At 35.8% G+C, this 9,922-nt stretch overlaps 1 protein-coding gene across 1 annotated transcript in view; it reads right to left on the bottom strand.

Moving 5' to 3' along the window:
• Positions 1-586: 586 nt before the first annotated feature.
• The window catches only part of LOC150094788 (uncharacterized), a 67,960-nt gene continuing 58,624 nt past the window's right edge, over positions 587-9,922 (bottom strand). Inside the window, exon 6 of the mRNA XM_090411411.1 lies at positions 587-1,180. Coding sequence (XP_090267537.1) covers positions 804-1,180 — 377 coding nt within the window. The 3' untranslated portion in view covers positions 587-803. The remainder of the gene's footprint in view (positions 1,181-9,922) is intronic.

Here is a 9,922-nt window from a genome sequence, read left to right as displayed (position 1 = left end):
CCACCTTTGCAACGAGCTGCCCGATATTGTACTACGTACTAGGATCACTTGCATTGGCTAATGCTAGTGTCGCCAATACTTTATGGTTTACTATATTCGGCAAGAAACTCTCTGATTCTGATCTTTGAGTTTCTTATTCGGTTTTAAAACTATGCAGGATTTAATATCCCCTTAATTTAAGTAATGTTTTCATTGCCGAAATGAAACTTATTAGCTCTTTATTCTTAAGTAATTTAAACCTCTCCTGGAAGCACTTTTAAAAAATATGCTGTTACCATTTTTTTACGTTGTTGGAACTGGCTTACATTCAGGATGATCTGTTGGCTGCAGATTTAATTTATAGCCACACACAAAAACTTTATTCTGGCAATTCTCATTCATTTATGATTACTTGAAGTGATAAAATGACATACTATTCAAACATTAGACACAGCAAGGACAGATTAAAATGCAATAAGATAAAGTACATAATAAAATTTGAGTGTTATTCTTTCTTCAGGACTGCAATTTCAAAAAAAGGAAAAAAGCATGTTTTAAAAAAGTTTATTCTAATGAACTAAATTATTTGAAAATGAAAATTACTCTGTTTAGTACTTTTCCTTTACTGAAGTAAAAATTCTACAACTGTATCCACTGGAAATAATATCTGGATAACCATAATTAAAAAATAAGGATGTATTGTGTATACACATACACAACTCACACATGACATGAATAAATTGTTATGGTAGAATGAAACATTGGCTTCTTTCTTGAAATGAAGAACTGCAGATGTTCATGTATAGTAGAGGATGGGGATGTGACTAATTAGATTTCTGACTCGATAGTGGTGGTTCTGAAGTGTCAGGATCTTTCCTTCCTGAAACAGCAGATGCTTGGTTTGGTGCTAAAGAACTAGGTTCTGTATCTTTATCTGGTACTGGTACAAATGGTCCAGTTTTGGGTGGTGTTTTTCCTCTTAAAGGTCTCTGTTGCTTAACCCAAGGATCATCAGAGAAGTACCATCGCACTGGTGGCTCATTCTCCTCTTCCTCAAAATCGCACCATGCAGCAATGTGCCGTCTAAATTTTGGAGTTTGTGTGCCAATACTCCTTCTAAACCTGAAATTATTCCTTCGCCACTTTCTCCAAAATCTAGCTTTTTTCTCACCAGGTGAACCTCCTCTTGGACGATTTCGTGCTGAAATTATTCCAAAGACAAGGAATTCTTCAAAACATTTTGTTAATAAAAGCAATAAAATAAATAAAATAAAATAAAAAAAAAAAAAATATATATATATATATATATATATGAATCTGAAATATATAATAATCACTATCTAATATATTCATGATATAAACCAAACAATTTACTGCTTCTTTCTTGAGTCAAACCAGTTTTAAAAATTACAAAAGGTATCAACTAAATAAATCTGAGTGAAAAAAACAGTACAGAAAAAAATACCTGGATTATATTAATGAGTTCTATAAAATGTATTCAGCATTAAGTCATACTTGCAGTCATTTATAAACATCCATGCTTATAGTAGGATTCAAAACCTACAACCCACTGTTTGGAGAGCAGATATCCTATCCACTCAGATTGGTCAAAATTACTGAGACAGACTATGAGGTCAGTGTATTGTCTATATATTTAATGTTCTCCATCCAGCTTGCCTGCTTCTATTCCAGGGTGCAAACCTCTGCTGCCTCCAAATGAGAGCAGGTAACTCGCCTTTGACTGAAAAGCTCTGATCAAGTTTCCATGCTTTAGATTATGGCAAAGAAATTCTGAGATGAGCTGCTCTGGTATAATCCCATAATCTCAAAAGGAGACGAGTGTATTGACTAATAAGAGTGTTGTATTTGCCTGGTTTGCACATTTTATGGGAGCATCATCAAATTCCTGCCATGTACCCTCAAGGGGTGTACAGGATATGATACTACTCCTACATGAAAAAAATTACATCATTACTAACTTCCTATCTACAATTTTCCTCCAAATCGGTCCGTTACTTGTCAAGACTCCAACATTATCAGATTTTATATTTCTATCGTCTAAGACACTTTGTACTGTATCAATCCACCTATATCTTGGTCTTCCTCTGGGTCGTTTTGCTGCCAACCTGGCAGAGAATACTTGTTTTGCTAATCTTTCTTCACCAATTCTGTTTAAGTGACCATACCACCTGAGATTAGCTCTGTAACGCATTCCTGGATGCTGACAATGTCAAGTTCTTTCTTCGTATATCCTCATTTTTAATATGATATTGCCATTGATGCCATCTGTTCACGCCTCTAATCTTTCTCAGGACTCTCATATCTGCGGTCTCTAGTCTTTGGTCAAATGTTTTACTTCTGAACCAGCTCTCAGATCCATAAGTTAAAACTGGTTTGAACACTGTCTTGTATATCAGATAATTTAGTGTTCCAACTAATTTCTCTCTCATTCCATATGAATTTATTCAATTGACTTCCCACCATACGAGCTTTGCTGATTCTGTTGTTAATTTCTATATTGAATTTACCATCTTCACTAAAAATCATGCCTAAGTAGCTGAAATGTTTTACTTGTTCCACAGGTTCTCCGTTCACAATACAGTTGACATTTTCAATGATTCTGCCTATTTTCATTGTCTTTGTCTTTTTATTGCTGACCTTCATGCCATATCTATTACAACAGTTATTCAATTTAGTCAGAGAATCTTGCAGACTTGTAGCAGATTTATTTAGAAGTATAACATCATCCACATAAAGCAAAGAGCTGACAGTAACATCTCCAATTTTGATATCATGTTTAATACCACTTTCCTTCATAATCTGATCCATATAGATAATGAATAACAAATGGGATAATGTATATCCTTGTCTCAGACCAGATTTAACATTAAACCATCTTCCTGTACTTTCTTCAATTCTAACTGCTGACTTACAACTCAAATAAAGACAAAGTATTACTCTATATAATGTAACTAGTGCATTGAATAGCTTCTCTCTTGGCACCTTGTCATATGCCTTTTCCAAATCGACAAAATTTAAATACAGATTTTTGTTATATTCCCATGCTTTCTCGACTATTTGTCGTAAAGTGAAGATCTGATCCCGACAGCCTCTATTTGGCCTGAATCCAGCTTGTTCTTCACCAAGCTTTTCTTCCACAATTCTTCTGAATCGTTTCTCAAGTATACTTGCATAGATCTTGCCAGGAACACTTTAGTAGGGAAATACTTCTGTAATTCTCACATTCAGTTTCATTTCCCTTTTTATATGGGTACTATGAGAGCTCTACTCCAATCATCGGGAATTCGTCCCTCTGTCCAGACTTTCTGAACTATGAAGTGCAGCCACTGTAAGACTCTTATACCACCATACTTCAGCATTTCTAGTCGAATATCATCTACTTCTGCTGCCTTTCCACATTTTAAGCCTTTGCTGGCTTTTTCTACTTCAAGTATGGATATGCATTCATGACTGCATGCCTGGTCAGTGTTTTTTTATCACTACTTGTTTCATTTAGTTTTTCAAAGTAATTACTCCATACTTCAAGGATATCTTTTTCTCCCGTTTTTATGTCACCTTTATCATCTCTAATTCCTTTTACAGCACTCTTTCCTCCATTCTTAAGATTCTTCAACAACCTCCAGAATATCTTGCCACCTTCTTGATATTTATTTTCCATGTTCTTACCAGTCTTCCAATGACTTTTGTTTAGCTAGTTTTATACAGTGTTTAGCATTCTTGCATTTGCATCTGTATTCTCTAAGAGCACAAGCTGACTTATTTGCCAAGAACTTTTGATACTTTTCTTATTCCTTGCCTCTTCTCTCCATCTGAATTTGTGCACATTTTTATGTTGGATCATGGTGTTAGTAATAACCAGTCCATGTCCTGAGACATGGACTGGTTATTACTAACACCATGATCCAACGAATATTTGTCATTATTATTAGAAAGAAATCCAACGGATATTTGTCATTATTATTAGCTTTGCTCTTTTCTTCAAATTTTCCCAAAATATTTTTGTATGTCTAACAATCATTTCCTACTCTGCTATTTAGATCCCCAACAAGGACCAACTTTTCCTTTTTCATTGTGTTAGGTGCTTTTTCTAAAGCATCAAAAAATTCCTTCACTTCTACTTTAGTAGAACCTTCTGTAAGACCATACTCACAAATAAGTCTCATTGTCCAGTTCCCCCTTCTCATATTTGCCAACATTACTCTACTTGAGACTGACTGCCATTCAAGAAGATTAGCCTCGTATTTTGTGTTGAATAATATGGCTACTCCTTTTCCTTGATTGTCATTTCCTGAATATAACATTTTGTATTTATTGCTCAGAAAGATCTCACCAGTTTTGGTCATTTTTGTTTCAGTCATCCCTATTATGTCGATCTGGTACTTATCTAATTCCTCAGCTAGCTCCATTTCTTTGCCATTCAGGCTTATGTTGATAGTACCGATCTTTAACTCTGGTAATGTCGAGTTGGGATGTGTTTTCAAATTTGTTCCAGTAGCTGACTTTTTGCTGTTCGCCCTGGTTCCCCAGCGAAAACAATGGGTGGGGCCGTGTTTAATCGGGCAATGCCCCAGCCAGCATGAAATTTTGTCAGGCTGTACCATCATTTTTTATTTTGGTTTAACCAATAAGAATACAATTTGGTCATTGGACATTAGGTCAGAAGCCCTGGTTGGTTCTCCACATTCCTTTAAAGGCTATGTGGAGGTCTCCTCTCAGTTATACAGCTTTGACCCTTAAGATTTTAATCCCATTTTATGGGATTAAAATCCAAAATTCTATGGAAAAACACATCAGTTTGCGATCTAACCTTTGGCTAAAAATGCAGTGAGAAAAAATACATATCTTTACAGCCTCTTTGAATTTTCTTTGAAAGATAAGATACACAAGGCATTGTTATATCAACCAGTCAATATTACAATATGCTTTCCTAACACAAAAAACTAGAATTTTTTGTATTCCACATTTTTCTTGTTATCCTGCTGTTTTCTCCTAAACCTTCTGAAGAGTGGCTGACATAACTCATCCTATAAGTAAAATAGATTTTCAGCACCAGTTTTTCCTGACAGCTAAATCTGTCTGTAGTTTTGGAGATTGTAAGAACAATGTGATTTGTTTCTTGGCTGAGTGTTAACACTTACGTGTTGTGAGAAACAGATGTTAGAGGCTTAATGGAGTGAAATAGCACTGAAAAAGGATTAAAAATATTTAATTCTTCCAATATTTCATCTCAGTCACAGAGATATTGCTAGGGAGTACTATGAGATCTGTAACATACAGAAAGGCAAAACAAAACTAACTAAAACATGGATGAAAGATTAGAGCCCTAACTAAGTGGGGTGACCAATGGGAGACATCTGTGAGTATTAGTGTTTCCCAAATTTAAAAAAGTTTTATGTAGCCGTATTTATTCAAAAGGCTGCTGGAGTAGATTATATTTGAACAGAAATAAGTTTTGCAGTGGCTACACTACATAATTCAGATGGTCAAATTCCAGAGTTTTCATACTTCTCCTCTATAAAAACAAGAATAAAGCGAATATGAGAATTACAGAGAAATTTCTGTACAAAGTGTGCCAGGTAAGATTAATACAAGCATACATGAAGAGGTTGGAAAATTGTGGAAGAGAAACAGAAAGAAGAACAAACTGGATTCAACCAAAACAGAGGTAGTCAGGATCAGATTTTCACTATGACACATAGTTGAGAAATTGTAGGAATATGAGAATGATGATTAAGTGGAGATAATATTTTCCTAATAAATCCAGTGCAACTCTCAAGGATTGTTGAATCAAATGGAACAGCCCTAACTAATCTGGCACATGAAAATAAGCAACAAAAAGTATGAGAATAAGCAGGAACATAGAAAACTTGAATTGCAGCCTCAATGGAGGACCTATAGTAAAAGTAAAGTAATTCAGCAATTTAGGCAAAGTTTTGGCAAAGATGACAAATTTAAATATGAAAATAGACATCAGAATAAGGAGAGGTGGTATTGTGGGGAGCCAGTTGAATAAATGAATATGGAATAAGAGAAATTACCTAAAATCACTAATGCTAGAAGTATACAAGTTAGTCCTCTTACTAGATTAGATTAGATCTGTGTTGTTTTTGATCAAATGATCAAAAACAACACAGATTAGAAAACAGAAAACTCAGGGAATTGAACAGATGGAATCAATGGCAGTATTATACGAGGGTCTGAAAAGTTCTTAGCCTAACAATGAAAAAACGAATTTATAATTTCAAAATTATTTTTATTTTTCAACATAATCTCCCTTAAGACTAATACATTTATTCCGGTGATGCTCCAGCACAATTATCCCGTCACTATAGTTATTCTCAGTAAGATCTGCAAAATACCACTCGACAGCTGCAATCACCTCTTAATTCAAAGAAAAACACTGAACAGCAAGAAAGAGTTTTAGATTTTGGGAAGAGACAGAAGTCAGAGGGGAGCCAAATCTGGAGAACAGGGTGAATGTTCCAATAATTCATTGTGCAGATCCCTTAATTTTCCTATTGCCAAAATACCTTTGTGGATAGGCGCATTGTCCTGATGAAAGATGATGTTTTTTCTTCTGCAAACCGGATCTTTTCTCACAAACTTTATAGTCTGGTCTGGTTAAAAGATCGGAATAATATTCCCTGGTTATTGTTTTACCCTTTTCACGATAATTAATAAACAAAATGCTTTTAGCATCCCAAAATATTGCTTCCATGACCTTTCCTGCTGATGGATCAAACTTTGTCTTCTTTGGCACTGAACAACTGGCTTCTATCCAATGTTTTGATTGGACAGAAGCCGGTTGGATTCTGGTGTGTAATGGTGAATCCAAATCTCATCCATAGTAATAAATCAATGCACAAAATCAGTTTTATTCTTGTTAAAACACTCCAAGCACTGTTCAGAGATTTTCACACGAGTGCATTTTTGATCAGCTGGGAGCAAGCACGGCACCCATCTTGTGCAAACCTTTTCATATGCAATTCGCAATTCTTCATGCAAAATATATCCTATATGTTCTTTCGAAATGCCTATAGTCTCAGCAATATCACGCACTCTGACTCGCCGGCCATCCAATATCATATTGTGCACTTGATCAATGATTTCTGGTGTTCTCACACTTTTTGGACGTCCTTCACATGGATCATCTTCAAGGCTGGTACAGCCATGTTTAAACTTGGCAGTCATTTCTTAATTGTCGAAAACGAAGGAGAAGAGTGCCCATAAACTTTTATGAACTTCAAATGATTTTCTTTTAGTGGTAAACCTTCTTTTACAAAGAATTTTATAACCGCACGATACTCAATTTTATCCATTTCAAGGGATACATACAACACTTTTGCTTCAGACAGCTGTACAAAACAAACTACTTGATAGAATGACTTGCAATTTCACATGGATGCTTATAACAGATGTACCAACTTAGGAAAAAATAATCTTGCTGATAGTGTTGCCATCTATGGTCGAGGCCGAGAACTTTTCAGACCACCCTCGTATTAAAAATGAAGATATTACGAAGGAACATGACATTAGCACTCAAGAATGTGTGAGCAGAGCTAATGTAAGGTGGAATGGCCACATAAATAGAAAGGGAGAGGAAAGGTTAGCAAAACAGATTTTTTATGCCAAGATGGCAGGAAAAAGACCTAGGGGAAGACCAAGGTCTAGGTGGATTGATTCGGTCAGAATGTCTTAGAAGAATGAAATGTTAGTACTAGAATATTAGTGCTGACAAGTAATACGCCAATTTGAAGGAAAACTATTGAAAGATTAGTATACAAACTTAATCATGTAGTACTCTCAATAGCATTCTGTATACTTTTTGTACAGATCAGGAAACTGCTGATGATAATTATTCGTTACGTTAATTTTGAGAGCAGCTACAAATTTGAAAAACAGTCTTTCTCCTCTAAATTTAATGCAATGGAGCATGGTGGTCTTTTTCGATTCGATTCTATGAGCCGTATCCAAATAATGGTTTTGCAAGGCCCAAATGTACTATTTTTAAATATTCTTCTTCTCTATTCATATTTAGGCAAAGGGCAGGAACAGGGAACACTATATACACCAGAAACTGAGATGATTCTTACCTCACCAGATAAAGGTAGCTTAATTTGAAGTGGGGCTTGAAAGCTATTCAGATGTTGTATTTCTTTAAGATTCTGATTAGTTTTCTGACATGCCTTGGACATAGTGGATGGGGATAGCATTACTAAAATCTGTTTGAAGAAGATCGAAGACTACAAGAAATATTGCTCCCCCACCTTTTTTTTTCATGCTTAGATACTGTAGCCATTAAATAAGTAGATGCAGTGCATATGTTTAGATTCTTCTGCAACAGAGGCCTAATTGGAACAATCGTTATAGGTTCTATTGGTTAGTGTTTAAATACCATATTGTTGTCTGTGTGAGAGTGTGGATCACAGGAAAGTTTGTGAATGTATCTGCCTGTGCGAGTGAGTTTCATGAATACTAAAAAGGACAGGCTACCATTAGGTAGACAGCATGTTAAGAAGAAAGGCTAAGCAATTGTTAGTTTCTCTTTGCACTGAAGATTGGGTGAAGACTATCGAAGTGACAGAGGAAAGTACCGTCCTGGGCCACATTGCCTAGACACTACTTTTTCCTCCAGATGTATGTAGCAAGTGCATCTACACATCTTAACCAGATAGGTTTGAAAGGGGCTGAATAAAGAGCTTGTTTTATAAAATGTTCCAAGTCTCTATGACCAAAACCCAATATTGGAAGAATTAAGTACCATCTTGGGGTGCTTAAGGGTCAAAGTTGTATAACTGAGAGGATACCTCTACATAGCCTTTAAAGGAATGTGGAGAACCGACCAGAGCTTCTGACCTAATGTCCAATCCTCACCTTATCGTGGTGCAACCTGTTGGGTATCTACTTGAATACTGAACGAACGAGGATGGGCTGGCAATTTGGGATTTAGCTGACCAAATTGTATTCTTATTGGTTAAACCAAAATAAAAATGATGGTACAACATGACAAAATTTCATGCCGGCTGGGCCGTCGCCCTGTTAAACAAGGCCCCCGTTGTTTTCGCAAGGGAACCAGGGCGAACAGCGAAAAGCCAACTATTGGAACAAATCTGAAAACACACCCCAACTCAACATCACAAGAGTTAAAGATCAGTACTATCAACATAAGAAGCCTGAATGGCAAAGAAATGGAGCTATTAGATAAGTACCAGATCAACATAATAGGGGGGACTGAAACAAAAGACAAAAACTGGTGAGATCTTTTTGAGCAATAAATACAAAATGTTATATTCAGGAAATGACAATCAAGGAAAAGAAGAAGTAGCCATAGTATTCAACACAAAATACAAGTAATCTTCGTGAATAGCAGGCAGTCTCAAGTAGAGTAACGTGGACAAATATGAGAATGGGGAACTGGACAATGAGATTTATTTGTGCCTATGGTCCCACAGAAGGTTCGACTAAGGTAGAAGTGGAGAAATTTTTTGAGGCTTTAGAAAAAGCAACTGACACAATGAAAAAGGAAAAGTTGGTCCTCGTTGGGGATCTAAATAGCAGAGTAGGAAATGACTGTCAGATATACAAAAATATTTTGGGAAAATTTGAAGAAAAGAGCAAAGCTAATAATAATGGCAAATATCTGTTGGATTTCTGCTCAGGACATGGACTGGTTATTACTAACACCATGTTCCAACATAAAAATGTGCACAAATTCACATGGAGAGAAGAGGCTAGGAATAAGAAAAGTCTCATTGACTATGTTATTGTTGATAGTGATTTTTCTCCCTGGTGCAGGACACCAGAGTGTACAGAGGATTTGAAATTGGAAGTGATCACTATTTAATCTTGAGCAGGATAAAAGGAACATGTTATTCATTTCATATTGAAAAAAAAATAACATGTAAGAAAGTTTTAAAGCGAA

Source organism: Typopeltis vanoorti, chromosome 21 (genome assembly GCF_054136105.1).
Source record: "Typopeltis vanoorti isolate ZY-2024b chromosome 21, IOZ_Tvanoo_1.0, whole genome shotgun sequence".
NCBI lineage: Eukaryota > Metazoa > Arthropoda > Arachnida > Uropygi > Thelyphonidae > Typopeltis > Typopeltis vanoorti.
Note: the sequence above shows the minus strand (reverse complement) of the source record. Positions and strands in the feature narration are given on the sequence as shown.